General features: G+C 44.4%; 1 protein-coding gene and 1 long non-coding RNA gene across 4 annotated transcripts in view; one reads left to right on the top strand and one right to left on the bottom strand.

Moving 5' to 3' along the window:
• LOC106584196 (uncharacterized) overlaps positions 1 to 15476 on the top strand; it is a 31333-nt gene extending 15857 nt beyond the window's left edge. The window contains exons 2-3 of the long non-coding RNA XR_001323709.3: positions 14831 to 14899; positions 15386 to 15476. This is a non-coding gene — a long non-coding RNA (uncharacterized LOC106584196). The remainder of the gene's footprint in view (positions 1 to 14830; positions 14900 to 15385) is intronic.
• Positions 1 to 16190, bottom strand: part of LOC106584195 (trafficking protein particle complex subunit 8) — a 106172-nt gene that overhangs the window by 59144 nt on the left and 30838 nt on the right. The window contains exons 3-14 of one of the 3 annotated variants that reach the window (XM_014169189.3): positions 14104 to 14187; positions 10691 to 10780; positions 10242 to 10416; positions 9888 to 10041; positions 9552 to 9654; positions 8778 to 9112; positions 8146 to 8261; positions 7474 to 7624; positions 6241 to 6341; positions 5929 to 6034; positions 5162 to 5293; positions 4555 to 4779 (exon numbers count right to left, since the gene is read on the bottom strand). In XM_014169189.3, coding sequence (XP_014024664.1) covers positions 4555 to 4779; positions 5162 to 5293; positions 5929 to 6034; positions 6241 to 6341; positions 7474 to 7624; positions 8146 to 8261; positions 8778 to 9112; positions 9552 to 9654; positions 9888 to 10041; positions 10242 to 10416; positions 10691 to 10780; positions 14104 to 14187 — 1772 coding nt within the window. The remainder of the gene's footprint in view (positions 1 to 4554; positions 4780 to 5161; positions 5294 to 5928; positions 6035 to 6240; positions 6342 to 7473; positions 7625 to 8145; positions 8262 to 8777; positions 9113 to 9551; positions 9655 to 9887; positions 10042 to 10241; positions 10417 to 10690; positions 10781 to 14103; positions 14188 to 16190) is intronic. The other 2 variants (XM_014169190.3, XM_014169191.3) reach the window with 2 other exon arrangements.

Here is a 16190-nt window from a genome sequence, read left to right as displayed (position 1 = left end):
CATCGAGTCATATCCGTATGTATTTATTGTCCAAGCTATAGCACACTATTCTACATACTGCAGGTTTTTAAAAGGACCAAAATACAAGGAAATAAGTGTTTTTTTAAGATACATGTTCCATCTTTCATTTTAAATAACCTCTTATCAAAATAACTGCCTCATGTCTTCCTTGGTAATGGAATCCTGAGGGACAGCAGGCTAGCCAATGATTCGCTCCCACTGGCTGGAGCGAACCCAGGAGTGAGTCAACATGGCGCCACTCTAGTCTAGTCGGGAGGGCCAGGGGACAGAGTAATGTCACGATACCGGAATTTAGACTTTGATACAGATACAGGGTTAGTACCACGATGCTCGATACCAAAGCAATACCACAGCAACAAAAGGACTGTAGAAGAGCTGTGAGAAGGTCAGTTGTTATAAATAAATTATATGGGTTCCCAAAAGAACTGATCTTTATCAAATCTAATTTCATACGACGTATAAATAACTTTCGGAAAGTTCAGATTCTAGGCTAGCCATTTAAAAAAAAAAATAATAATAATAATATTGCCCACAGATCTAAGTAGGGTTGGACGGGATCCGCTATTACCAAAATCTGCACACAAGGGGCATTATTTCAACCAAAAAAACAAGGATCTTGATCAAGGAGGGGATTGAATGTCTCTTCTGTAACCAAGCACTTGATCTTGACATCCAGGCACTTAGCTTGAAAGTCAACAAAACAAATGCACAGATGGATATTTTTTATTTCACACATCTTATACACTGAACAAAAATATAAACGCAACATGTAAAGTGTTGGTTCCATGTTTCATGAGCTGATATAAAAGATGCCAGAAAAGTTTCATATGCACAAAAAAGCTTATTTCTCTCAAATTCTGTGCACAAATTTGTTTACATCCCTGTAGATGAGCATTTCACCTTTCCCAAGATAATCCACCCACCTGACAGGTGTGGCATATCAAGAAGCTGATTAAACAGCATGATCAACAGGTTCTCCTTGTGCTCGGGACAATAAAAGGCCACTAAAATGTGCAGTTTTGACTTAACAAAATGACACAGATGTCTCAAGATTTGAGGAGCACGCAATTGGCATGCTGACTGCAGGAATGCCCACCAGAGCGGTTGCCAGAGAATTTCATGTTATTTTCTCTACCATAAGCTGCCTCCAACGTCATTTTAGAGAATTTGGCAGTACATCCAACCGGCCTCACAACCGCAGACCACATGGGACAGAGTGCCCCATGATGGCGGTGTGGTTATGGCAAGGGCAGGCATAAGCTACGAACACGATTGCATTTTATCAAAGGCAATTTGAATGCACAAAAAATACACAATGACGAGATCCTGAGGCCCATTTTTTGTTAAGGTGTCTGTAACCAGATGCATATCTGCATTCCCAGTCATGTGAAATCCATAGATTCAGCCTAACAAATGTATTTCCTCATATGAACTGTAACTCAGTCAAATCAATGAAACTGTTGCATGTCACTTTTATATTTTTTGTTCAGTATACTTATAAGCATTGGCGTAGCTCGCACCCCAGTGGGGGACTTACGCTATTGAAAATCATAGTCGGTATTTCGAAATATACATATACCGGGGTATCACCCAAGCCTCGACCTAAGTGAATTTGAACAACCCTTTAACTGGAACAGAATATGGAAAAATGTGACCTTGGCATAACAACTTAAACATTTTATGTTTGTTCACAGAAACGTTTAACAATGAAATTGGCCCCAACTCCCAACTGTTCACTGGGTACCCTAAAATCAGGCAGACACATTCCTTTGTAATTATGCCCTGCAGTTAAATGCTTCTGGGACAAAGTTACAAAATTCATTTCGAATGAAGTGCATGAATGTAAATATTAAGTCTGCTATGTTGCTAAATGATAGCATTGCTATCTGCATTGTTGGTTAGGGGATCGTACGTAAGCATTTCACTGTAAGGAATACCTGTTGTATTCGACGCATGTGACTAATAAAATTTGATTTGAGCTCCTTGAATCTCTGACTGCTGGCAGGCAGCACTGTTGCAAAAAAGATGTTGGCTCTTAGATGGCAATCAACTCACACTTCAACTCGCTAGTGGTTACAGTTACTATTAGAAGTTATCACATTCGAATTATCAACAGTAAGAATGAATGGTGCTAATCAACTACTGTATACTTGGCTCTGTAAAGAATAATCTCACCTAAAGTCCAACACAAACAAATGAACAATCTATGAAGTCCAACAGATAGACACACACACACAGATACATACAGAGCACTCTGGACTTTTTCCTAATTTTATTACGTTACAGCCTTATTAAAAAAAAAAATGTTTGTCCTCATCTACACACAAAGCGAAAACAGGGAATAAAAAAAATAAACAGAAACACCTAATTTACATAAGTATTCAGACGCTTCGCTATGAGACTTGAAATTGAGCTCAGGTCCATCCTGTTTCCATTGATCATCCTTGAGATGTTTCTACAACTTCATTGGAGTCCACCTGTGGTCAATTCAATTGATTGGACATGATTTGGAAAGGCACACACCTGTCTATATAAGGTCCCACAGTTGACAGGGCATGTCAGAGCAAAAACCAAGCCATGAGGTCAAAGGAATTGTCAGAAGAGCTCCGAGACAGGACCGTGTCGAGGCACAGATCTGGGGAAGGGTACCAAAACATTTCCGCAGCATTGAAGGTCCCCAAGAACACAGTGGCCTCCATCATTCTTAAATGGAAGAAGTTTGGAACTACCAAGACTCTTCCTAGAGCTGGCCGCCCAGCCAAACTGAGCAATCGGGGGAAAAGAGCCTGGGTCAGGGAGGTGACCAAGAACCCGATGGTCACCCTGACAGAGCTCCAGAGTTCCTCTGTGGATATGGGAGAACCTTACAGAAGGACAACCATCTCTGCAGCACTCCACCAATCAGGCCTATATGGTAGAGTGGACAGACGGAAGCCACTCAGTAAAAGGCACATGACAGCCCACGTGGAGTTTGCCAAAAGGCACCTAAAGGACTGACCATGAGAAAGATTCCCTGGTCTGATGAAACCAAGATTGAACTATTTGGCCTGAATGCCAAGCGTCACGTCTGGAGGAAACATGGCGCCATCCCTACGGTGAAGCATGGTGGTGGCAGCATCATCATGCTGTGGGGATGTTTCTCAGTGGCAGGAACTGGGAGACTAATCAGGATTGAGGGAAAGATGAACGGAGCAAAGTACAGAGAGATCCTTGATAAAAATCCTCTCCAGAGCGCTCAGGACCTCAGACTGGGGGTGAAGGTTCACCTTCCAACAGGACAATGAACCTAAGCACACAGCCAAGACAAAGCAGGAGTGGCTTCAGAACAAGTCTCCGAATGTCCTAGAGTGGCCCAGTCAGAGACTAGACTTGAACCCGATCGAACATCGAGACCTGTGCAGCGACACTCCCCATCCAACCTGACAGAGCTTGAGAGGATCTGCAGAGAATGGAAGAAACTCCCCAAATACAGGTGTGCCAAGCTTGTAGAGTCAGACCCAAGAAGACTCAAGGCTATAATCGCTGCCAAAGGTCCTTCAACAAAGTACTGAGTAAAGGGTTTGAGATATGGATGGGGTGCGGGTGGTTGGACAGAGACATGTTGGGCTGGGTGGAATGGGCAGTTGGGGGGGTATAGGCCACCTAATTTCTTTATATACCAATTTTAATATTACAAAATCCTGTGTGATCAATATGATCATTTCTCTGTATGTATTTCTTACTTCAGTAATTATTTTGAGTGACAGCCCACGTTATATAAATTTAATATACACAGAGTGCACAAAACATTAAGGACACCTTCCTAATATTGAGTTGTACCCGCCCCTTTCACACTCAGAACAGCCTGAATTCATCAGGGCATGGACTCTACAAGGTTTTGAAAGCATTCCACAGGGATGCTGGCCCATGTTGACTCCAATGCGGCCCACAGTTGTGTCAAGTTGGCTGGATGTCCTTTATGTGGTGGACCATTCTTGATAGACATGGGAAAAACCCAGCAGCATTGCAGTTATTTACACAAACTAGTACACTTGTCACGTAAATCTTGCGTGTCTTTCCCATTCACCCTCTGAATGGCACACATACACAACCCATGTCTCAATTGTCACAAGGTTTAAAAATCCTTCTCCAACCTGTCTCATCCCCTTCATCTACATTGATTGAAGTGACATCAATAACGGATCATGGATTCACCTGGTCAGTCTGTCATGGAAATAGGTGTCCTTAATGTTTTGTACATAGTGTATGAATTTATATGAATAATGTACCTGTACACAATGCAACACTAGGACAGCCTGTGTCATTCCAGAGTCTATAACGCCATGGCCTTATTCAGGGGTATAGAGGTACTCTCTAAGAAAGGCTTCCTGAGCCTCCCTGTGGTAGGCTGTATTAAGGTAGAATTGAGGTTATGTATAGGTTGTGATCTTGTTTTCTTGACTCTCTGCTGTGGGGTTGTAATAATGTGTTAACGGTGTGGAAAGGTTGTTTTAAGGTTGTGATAGGATTTTATTAACATTGTAAGTGTGTTACCTTGTAGACGTAGAGGTATTCCCGGAGGAAGGCTCCCTGCTGTGTGGAGGTCTGCTGGCTGTCATTGGTGAGGATGTGTCTGAAGGCTGTGACAGCGTTCTCTGGTTGGCGCAGGGTGAAGGACTGGCGGCCAATAGTGAAGTTGATATGGTCCTCAGCCAGGGACCAGCCTTTACCCTTATACACCTGCATGGCCTGGCAGTAACACCGCAACGCATGGCGCTTCTACAGAGAGAGACAGAGAGAGACAGAGAACAATCAACATGCTCCATCAAGAGTTCTGAAATGGAATACTCTAACAATTCTAGAACTTTGAAGACGGCAGGCCTCCCGCTCAAACCGGGCATCAGAAGGACAGAAACCATACCATCTGTCTGACCCACCAGTAGAATGACTCCGGTCTCATCTCAGATAACCACATTCTGTTTTTAAAAGGCCTCATTGGACAAATTCTGCTTTTATAAGGCCTGATTGATGTTTACACACCCACAATTCCTCTTCACCAGGAATTTACATACCCAAGAACATGGTACCTCCCTGTTTCGCCTTCTTCAGTTGCATGTCTACAGAACACAGCCTAACTTTAGCCTGTTTTGGTCCCACTCACCTGCCCTGCCTTGCTGAAGCGGTGTCCTGCCAGGATCATGTGGAAGGCAAACTTCCTGACCATGGGGTTCCGCATGTTAATGAAACAGTGGGCTGCCTGCTCCAATAGGAGGGCAGAACGCAGGTCAGAGTCCTGGGAGGGAGATAGACAGGGTTATACAGGTTAGCTAATACCTTGGACATGCCACACAACATATTCATTTAACTTTTAATTATACAGGTTAGTCTAACTTAGATAAAATCTCGTTTGCAAGAGAAACCTGTTCAAGACGGCAGTAACATTACAATAGTTTCAGACATAAATATAAGCTACACGTAACAGTGATTTGACTGCTACAGAATTACAGAGCCAGAGGTTAATCTACAGTGTAAAAACAAAGAACCTGATACAATGATAAATCAGAAGTAGTGTCTTGAGCCCCATCAATGTTTATTTGGGTCCAATACCGATTCTTTGGGGGGACAAAACTTGCCTTAAAATGGTATCGGTGAGGAAATTAAATTATTATTCCACAATGAATTCTCATAAATTGCCATCCAACAGAGCAATTGTCTAAGAAAAATGCTCAAATGTTGACTTCTTACATTGTGACAATAATGACATGAGAATGGCCGCAAGTGTTCAAATAAGCATGAGACTTTCTCCATCCCATTTATTGATTATTGGTGGAATTATCGGTGAATAACGATATGGCGTTTTCAGGCCAATATCGGCCGATAATGTCGGTGACCCGATATATCGGTCGTGCTCTAGTAGATTCTTCTCACCTCACTGGTCATCTTGATGAGGAGGGTAGCAGCGTCAGAGTACTTGGCCTGACTCTTTAGTACCTCAGCACTGAGCAGAGCACAACGTTCAGCTAGGATCATGTTCCTGTATGGGGGGGAAAGACTTTTATAAAACATTCTTACACACATAGACACACACACACACACTACCACAGGGGTGAAAGCATATTGTAGTTTTGTTGCTTGCATGCGGCTTTTCAGCTATGAGGCTGGTTATTTTAGCTTACTGGCATTGTTAGTCAATGTGCAATTTTGTGACAGCACATGAAAGTGTGTGTGTCAATGTCGTACTTGGACACATCTCTGTAGGTCTGTATTGCCGTGTCCATGTAGTGTGCTGGATACGGCCTTGGAGCCCCAACTTGTAGAAACGCAGACACTGCTGCCATCTCCTACATACAGAGAAATGAGTGAGAGGGATGGATGCAGAGAGAGAGAGGGGGGAGATGAGGGGAAAGAGATGAATGAGAGAGGAGAAAGAGAGCAGAGTGAGAGAGGGGCAGCAAAAGAGAAAGAATCATTTCAAATATATTTCTCATATATCCATACAACCATCTGTGTTGAGTGTTATAAATGTTTTTTGTGTGTTGAGGCTAGGTATCAGACACGTGAGGGGTGGTCACGGTTCCTGACCATCGGCCTGCCATTAATATTCTGGCTAAACACACACACACACACACACACACACACACACACACACACACACACACACACACACACACACACACACACACACACACACACACACACACACACACACGTCTGTCATTAATATTCCGGTAACCCAGAAAGCCATGAGGCGTGACAGCATCCTTAAAACCGCAGGACGCTAGGACGGGCAGCAGAGGGCAGGGAGATCAATACGGTGTGTGTGTGACCATTTTCCAATATCATTCAGTGTTGTATATCTGTCTAGGGAAAGTATGATTCCGATGTTGTCACGATGCTTTCTTCAGATGTGCACCGGTGACGCCACCTCTAGTTCTGTCTCTGTGCCTTCAATTATGCTTTGGTTCTCTCAGACGTCAAATTACAATCTTTGTTCTGTATCTTCCATGCTTCCTCTGAACATTCTACAGGAAAAACTCCACATTTATTTTCTTTCTAGTCTGCTGTGGTAGATATCGTACTGCTCAGGTCTCCAAGAGTACAACAAAAACATGTTTTCTTGACGTCATTCAGAGGTGCAGGGTAGATTGATGTGCCAGTGCTCAGTCTCATTATTGCTGATGTGCTGCTGCTGCTGCCGCCAAGCACTTACTTTACCTTCTGGCATCTCAACCTTACCTCCTGCTGTGTCCTTTCCGCGAGACAGTTCACAAACCTTCAAGACAATGTATTTTGTGTGTGTGCATGCGACGTGTGTGTATGAGCACGTGTATGCACGTGTGTGTGTGTGCGTGTGTGTGTGTGTGTGTGTGTGTGTGTGTGTGTGTGTTCACGCGTGTGCGTTCTCTTTGGGAGTGTGTGTGTGTATGCGTGTGTGTGTGTTCTCTTTCCATCAGTGTATGTGCGTGTTCTCACCAGTGCCCCAGCGGCATAGAGCATGGCCTGGTCAGAGAGGAAATCCTTCTTGGCCGTGTGGTAGCAGCTGTACGCCAGGTCATAGAGCTGAACCAGGAAACAAAGGTCAGCCATCTTCCTGATCTGCAGCTCAGGGGCTTCTGGGGGATACCTAATGACATCACACAGGACGGAGAGCAAAGGTCAGACAGCTCAGGAGATGAAGAGGTAGCAGTGTTAGCAAACTGCCATCCAGAACCATTCTGAAGTTGCCTCACCAAATGGCACCCTAGTGTTCTCTATTTAGTGCGCTACTTTTGACCAAGGCCCATAGGCTGATGGCAAACCCCCATCCAGAACAATTCAATATGCAAACTGTACACTGCTTTGGGTGAAAGCCTAGAGCTAATCTCTGATGAGTTCTAACTCTCTCCATCCTGTCCTTCTGCACCTCTGATCAGACACGTGGATAGTTGAACACAGTAAATGTGTGATTGTGTGCATACCGTATGTACCAGACAGTGTGATCCAAGGCGTGATCTGTTAATAATGAGAGGACTCTGCCGTCCTTTACAAACACTAGTCAGTAAGCAGTGTGATAGTGCTAAGACCAAAGCTAACTGGACAATCTCCTCGCTAATGGTGATATGATGGTGATGAAGAGGAAGTTGAGGAGGATGGGGATGTACTTACAGGAGGCCAGAAGTGTTCTTCAGTTCAGCGATACTCTTCTCTGGAACTTTCCCTCCTCCAAACCACTTCTTAGTGGCAGAGAAAAGAGAGCGACTCAAGCCTTTCCTGGAGACCAGCTACAGAGGGAGGGATGAAGAGCGGGAGAGGTGGAGGGAGAGAGAAGGAATGAGTTCAGATCATTTGAAGGCCAAAGGTGATATCATTGATCATGTCCATCAATCCTTCCCTCCAGGATTTCGCAGCTTTTTTTGGGAGTGATATTTGCAGGAACAAATGCTTGATTTTTGCATGGCAATCTGCGATGATTTTGTCCAATTTGCCCTTTTTTGTAGTGCAGTAACTGGACAGTTTTATGCTGTAATATTGAAGTGATTTGACTGTTTTATGCGGTTATTGGTCAAATTTGAAAGTCCTCGCATAACATGCAGGGGATTGGCGATTTTGCCCCAAAAAAATGCAATAGCGGAAGGACTGATGAATCAATATGACAGGAGGTTGATATGGCAGCAGTCACGGGACAGTTACCAATAAATGTGTCAATATAAGAACACAGTGGCAATATTATATATTACCGGAGCACGCGTTTACGTGGTCACTGAGCCGTCTCATGGTCATTGTGCATGCGTCTCTACCTGGTCATTGAGCTGTCTGATGTTCTTCTCTATGTGAGGCAGTAGTCCCCTGAAGGTAAACTCCTGGATGAACAGTCTGATGCGGTCGTGGTCGTTCAGCGTTAGGCACGCCCCATGGCTGGTGGCCGCTGCCACTCCCGTGGCGATGGGCGGTGGCTTGGTTTCCACGGCGACGGCCCTGAGAGCGTCGAGGCTACCGGGCGTGTCACTGGGTGTATCCAGCTGGAGGGGATGGGTGTTGTCCAGACTGTTGACCAAGACTCCGTCTGATAAACGACACACAATGTCATTGTCAACAATGTGAAGGCGTGTGGCCAGACTGTTGGTGATTCCGTCTGGGTAAACAACAACAAAACATGGTCAAGTACATTAAGCACACGATGGTTGTGCATCCAGAATGTTGGGAAACTCAATCTGAACAAATCATCAACACCACGTTTGTCAACCCAGGCAGGCTTCAGATCGATTAGTAAAGAGCATAGAGTAGATCTGAATTAAATAAGTCAACTGAACTAGAGCTGTGTCTTTATTTATTTATGCAGTCAATCTATCAGTAGTGAGAGGAATGAATCAAATACACAACGGAGGTGTAAAAGAGGCTTCAACTATACAAATGTGTATTTTACACGTTTGAAATATATTTTTCGTTGATAAGCACTCCCAACCACCATGGAGTTGCTGAGCGCCGAAGTCGCGTAGACGCAGTCGGATTGAGGAGCGGCCGACGACATGGAAATCTTCAGCTCCCGAGTACTGCTAAGTGGCTACGCTCACCTTTCTCTTCCGAGTCGTGTCCGTCCACCTCAGATGTTCCTCCTACGTTGTTCTGTAATGCAGTGTTGTTCACCACTACAGGGGCTGGATCCTCATACTGATCCTGGAACAGCCATGAGCAAACAAGAAAAGATGGGTCATGTTTAATTAGGTACGCAACAGAAGAAAATATTCAGGAAGGTGCTAAGCTGAACTGTCCAATAAGCAACGTTCATTTTCTTTTTCCGGTGGCAAAACAATGTGTCCTAATGAACCCGACAATGGCACTGTCGGTTGTATGCTACTGTACATTAGCAACTAGATACTTGGAATACTTTGTCTGGGCCCCAACTGTACCTGGCTTTGCAGGCTGTTCTTGTGAAGGTACTGGCTCCATGGGTCTGGGATCTGTTCGTCTGCTCCCGCTGCCGCAGTACGAGAGTTGACCTTCAACAGGTAACAACCCTGAGCACCATACCTCTGCTTCATATCCTCATACACAGAGTCAGCCCTGAGAGAGGGGGAGAGAGAGAGAGAGAATTAAGGGAATCCGTAACTGCTGATGAGAAACGGCGTCAACACCTTCCTGATTACTGTATCGGTCTAATGATTTTGGGGGTCGCGCACACAGGGTTAGCCGAGGTCAATGGATTAAAGAGAAGAAGAGCCGAGATCATAGGCCTGGCTCTCTGAGATGTCACTACTACCCACCGCTGTTCATCTCCCTGGCTCATGTCGTGCAGCAGGACGTAGTACTTGAGTGTGTTGGGGATGAACCACTTGGGGTTGGTGTACTCGCCGCTGTGCTGGATCCTGTGCTGCTCCTGAGACAGCTTGAGGAACTTCTCCACTGGTACAGCCTCACTGGACGACACCACCAACAGACCTGCAGGGACGGCCGTCAAAGAACCACAACCAAAGAGAGCGAGAAAAAAAGGGGGAGGTAACCACGCAGACGGAGAACGAGGGAGGGTGGGGAGAGGACGGTGAAAACAGAGGAGAGAGAAAGTGGTAGTGTGACCGGGATAAACTGAACAAGAGAGAGGAGGTAAAAAAGACCGGGAGAAAAAGGAGGAATATATATGAGAGAGAAAGAGAGAGAGAACTTGTCTCTCATCATCAGTGTTCATTCTACTATGTTGAAGCAGTAAGAAGGATACAGGCGAGGTAGTGGTTGAGGAACTCATGGTCAGAGGCAGGCATGGACTGGAGGAAGCTCTCTCTGTATGCCTCAAACCAGGGAGTCGTGGCTGGAGAGATAGGACAACAAGATGAGAGAGAACATTACTCTAACCAGGTCTCACCTCCACACAACACCACCCGGAGTGGAGCTGCGTAGAGCACCTGTAGCCGACACCCGGGGGGGGGCTGCAGAGAGACTACACACACACACACACACACACACACACACAATTGTCAACCAGCCAGGAGAGGCCGTCACAGGTGACACACACACACTAGGGTTGAGCGATATTACGATAGCATAGTGTATCAACAACGATTGACAGCTATTGTCGATGGGGACGCGACAGACGATGGCTTAGCCTACTTTAACTTCATTGGCGCCGCAGAGTAAAGAAACTGAGTCTCGCACAAGTTTAAGCTTAAGAAAGAAATGATCCTTGCAGGACTGAAAAATGACTAATAACTTATCCTCCTACTAGGCCTATCATAAAAGTTAGTTACGAAAAGAAGCTTATTTCCCAAATATTCTAGCTTAAGGTGCTGTCCTAAAGTTGCAGCTTTAACAAGACCGACAATCTATAGCCTAAAGCATGGGCTATTCTCAATCACAGCTTTATGAGATCTAGAATATTCTTTACTTACTATTATTCTACGAGGCAAATAACGCAATTATCCAGTTCTGAATACGGTACACTGCTTCTATCCAGCCCATGATGTATAACCTAACTCACTATGGTAAGACAGACTGAGGGACAGTCACTGCTCCATCATGTGCGCGCCACACAGACAGGCACACACTAGTTCCATGCTGAAGCTCCACCACCAGAAAGGAATATTTGAAAAAAATGTGCACTTAGCCTCTGCTCAGGCTTTAAACATCATTATCCTTCGCCCAATAGTCACTTGAGTTTGGGGGGGGGGGGGGGGGAATCTGGCCAATAGTATTTCGTCCTATGTATAGCAATGTTTTATGGGTACATAATCACGATAGGACAAAGGTTGACGTCGCCCAACCCTCACACACAAACACACACAGCTGAAGGGTCTGATTGCGGAGCCGCAACAAAGGATACTCTGTGAGAGAAATTAGATGAATTACTGATTAGCCAGATGAGAGTAGGACTTGTACCACTACCGGATTCTTCTTTTATCCTAAACCCATTGAGATGCAGAGAGCATCATGCTGCTCATTGTAGACTACATTTGTCATCAAGAGATTCACCAATTATTGTCCAAATAACAAACAAAAAAAACCAGCTGGAGTATATGATGTTGCCAAATGTAGACAACTATGTAAAGTAACACCTGTGTGTGTGTGTGTGTGTGTGTGTGTGTGTGTGTGTGTGTGTGTGTGTGTGTGTGTGTGTGGAAACAAAGAATGAGTGCGAAGCGTAGTCTGCATACTGACTCGGGTACTATCTGAACTTGTCCAATAAGAAGCTCTCATGATCTTTAAAATGGTGTGCCCTAATGACCACAACCCGAGTAATTCTGCCATCTCTGGTGTGAGTTCTCTGAACAGCTCCTTCGTGACACCTCATACAGACTAGTACTCCCTCTCCACATTCATCACAAAACAAAGACAGCAGGCTTTGTGTTTGGACACAGGCACAACTGCATTATGAGGATCAACATGCGACCCTCTGGTCCATTTTCCAGATGATTAGGCAGTAATACATTTACAGTCCTAATTTTTTGGCAGGGAAATCAATTAAAAGGATCTCTAAAGCAACCAGTGCTCGGCCTTTGAAAAATGTAAAGACAAAAGATGACGTCAAGTCAAAAGAATTTGAATGGCTCACTTGTTAGTGTCACTGTCCACAAATTTGATGACAAGTGTAACCAGAACGACCAAATAGACCAACATTGGATTTCATCAACCAAATTGTCTGTGTTTTTAACACTTGTGCTATGCTAGTGTTCAAACAGGCATGCTATGTGTCTTCCATCACGAGGACCACCGGTTAGTAACCTACTGATTGAGAGAAAACCAAGCAGATCAGGAGTTCTATGCTACTTACAGACCTGGCTTCAAGTACTATTTGAAATAATTTCCAATACTTAACCTGTGCTTGATTGAGCTTGCCTGGCACAACAGGACCAATAGAAAAGTCATAAGAGTGCAAATACTGCCTACCTGGCACTCCAGGCAACAAAGTATTTTAAATTACTCCAGATAGTATTTGAACCCAGGTCTGTTTGCTACTAAATAAAGCCACGGGCTACAAGGGAAACCTTGCGTGAGTGAGTCAGGAGTGTGCATCAGAGAGCTCACTTCAGTCAGGTCAGTGAGTGATCTCAGTAACTGTGAAGCACGCAGCAGTCAAGATTCATCTTAGTTTAAAGCCTTCTGTTTTGAATCAATTCCAATTCCCTGTTATCAACTTTAATTCACTGTTTGAGAGAAAACCCTTTAACTTGGAGTAAGAGTTAATGCCGGGCGGACGTCTGAGCGCCCAGAGATGCGGCTCAGAAAGCAATAGGCCATAGCCAATTAGGGGCCTATGTATGACTGTAAGGCACTTTTGGGACCTGTATAAATAAAATGTAATTGACTGATAGACCACAGAAGTGAGAGTACAGGAAGTGTGTTCAGGACATAAACAATTCCCCACCCTGACTTCAAACAGCCTAAGAGAGAAAGCATAGTTTCCATTTCCACTGGCTCCTCAAGTCTCAGGACTCTGGAATGCCGATATCTTACAAAAGACACCCGATCTAATATCCTGGGATTTAGATATAGGCCTAAGTCAATTATATATAAATGGGAGACGGAAGAACACTGACTAAATGATCCCACTTTACACCCATCCTTTATATATGAAGAGACTATTTTATGTGTCCAATGTTCTTCCTTTTGGTGTAGGATGCAGGAAAAGATAGTTCCATTACCAAGATTATATCAAAATGAGCTCTAATGCCCTGAGTCACTTCCAGAACCCGCAGAAGAAGACCATTTCTGAGACAACCAGTACAGAGTACACATACTTATATGGAAAAGTACACAAACATATGCAGGGATGTGATCAGGACAACATAGTAAAATCAGGAAATTTTGGATTGTTGCTTATACATGGAAGAAAATGTAAGAAAGGCAGGAATTGCTGATTGATCAAAAGAAAAAAGAAAAAAAATATCACATCCCTGATATGAACATCTGAAGCTACTACCTTGTGAGAGACAGAGAGCAGAGAGGATAAGGAGAGATGGTAGGAGTTCACTACACGGGTCTGCTACGGAGAGACTAGAGAGGAGAAAAGGACAGTCTGCTACACAGTTAGGAGGGAGGGAGGAACGGAGGGAGGGATAGCTGTAAACGGAGAGAAGAGGGAGGGCCCTCCCCCCACACACCTGTGGGCCAGGTGAGGTGAGGTGAGAGTACAGGTACCTGTGTAGTGCTTGGAGGTGCTGAGTTCCGTTAGTGTGTCCCTCCAGTCACTGTACCAGGGGACGCTAGCTTTAAGAGAGCGATCTGACAGGGGGAGAGAGTTAGGGACTAGCGTTAGCAACATCCCATTACCTGTACAGGAGCACCCACTGATGTTCACCACTCATAGATCTAAAGTACCAACATCATAGATATAAACTATCTCACATAGTGGATTGTAGTTATGACCAATGTAGGTAAAACCAGGGAAGAGCAGCATTATAGGAGACTGAGACTAGGGTCAATCTTACCACCATGGCTCACACTTTAACCTACAAATGTGCCCCTATAGAGAGCTTGGGGAAAAGGTTAGCCCAAATCACAAGCTTAGCTTTCAGTTTAGTATTCAACAAAACATTGACGACAGAACATGTAATGTGTATGCTCCATTCATAGGTCAAAGGGAGACAAGCGGGCCATGGTTGGATTGACTTAACTTTAGGTTAGGGCTAGAGGAGGCTGTTTGTGGACCAAGCAAGGTCCACTAATAGTATGGGAGCAATAGAGGGGATTGGAGAGGTTTGAGGAAGTGGACCATAAGAGGGATACGCTCTGTTGTAAAATCACCACAACAAAACTGCAACAACATTGCCCAAAGCTCATTCTTTGAAAAATGGAACCGGAATCTTCATGAAACTTTTGTTTTATACTTTCCTGAAATTTAACACAAAATATATTCTTTCTCTAGGCTACATTCATATCAGATACAGTGAGAAAGAATGTCCTGCAAGGAGCATTTGACAGAGCTGAATTTCAGGTAAATAAAAGCTTTTAAGGATATTTATATTCCATTGTCAAAAGGTGTGACCTGTAAAGTCATAGGTTAGAGGGCAGAGATTGTAGGAAGGCTCTTACCCAAGGGTCATCCAGGTGAGTAAAAGAGAAATAAAATGAGGGAAGAAGGTCAGCAATGAGGAAATTAACAAAATAAATCAACATGGAAATCACCTCCCATACCGCACTATACTTGGGGCGGCAAGAAGCCTAGTGGTTAGAGCATTGGACTAGTAACCGAAAAGTTGCAAGATCGAATCCCCGAGCTGACAAGGTAAAAATCTGTCGTTCTGCCCGTGAACAAGGCAGTTAACCCACTGTTCCTAGGCCGTCATTGAAAATAAGAATTTGTTCTTAACCGACTTGCCTAATTAAATAAAATGTAAAATAAAATATACATTTGCTGTTATTGTCTAAAAGAATTTACTAAATAACTCCAGTCATCCCTCTCCCCCATGTTCTTCCTTAGTGTTTGTTGCCCTCTACAGGACAGTCTGGGGAACTACAGGACTTCTCATTCCTCATCAACAAACACAACATTCCTACAGCTCATTAACCAGGTGATGATTCCAGGCCTCTGTTCTGTCTTAGTTTTACTATTACTAAACCTGTGGCCAGAGTTCATTCTTCTCATATCGGTCTTGGCCCAGGAACTTATGGCGTCAAAACAGCCTCTAAAGTCCATCACTGAGCAAGCGAACACTGAGTGGAGAGCAGGGTCCTGCGGGTAGAGAATGAGTGCCACTAGTGCACAGACCAGTCGAGAGCACAGAATGTGGTCCAGCAAGCAGAGGATGGGTCTCACGAGCGCACAGACAGCAGGGTCGAGAGGAACATCGTTGCTGCAAGCAAAATATTAATTTGAGCAGGGATTTCATAAGCTTAAATAAATACCATTAATGTTCCATATGCACAAAAAGCTTATTGATCTCATTTTGTGTACAAATTTGTATACATCCCTGTTAGTGAGCATTTCTCCTTGGCCAAGATAATCCATCCACCTGACAGGTGTGGTATATCAAGAAGCTGACTAAACAGCATGTTCATTACACAGGTGCGCCTTGTGCTGGGGACAATAAAAGGCCACTCTAAAATGTGCAGTTGTGTACCACAGATTCAGAGATTTAGGCAGTACGTCCAACCGGCCTCACAACCGCAGACCATGTGTAACCAGGCCAGCCCAGGACCTTCACATCCGGCTTCTTCACCCACGGGATCGTCTGAGAGCAGTCACCCGGACTGCTGATGAAATTGAGGAGTATTTATGTCTAACA

The sequence above is a fragment of the Salmo salar genome, chromosome 23, assembly GCF_965601325.2.
Source record: "Salmo salar chromosome 23, fSalSal1, whole genome shotgun sequence".
Lineage (NCBI taxonomy): Eukaryota > Metazoa > Chordata > Actinopteri > Salmoniformes > Salmonidae > Salmo > Salmo salar.
The sequence above is the reverse complement of the archived record's forward strand: the minus strand, read 5'-3'. Positions and strand labels throughout refer to the sequence as shown.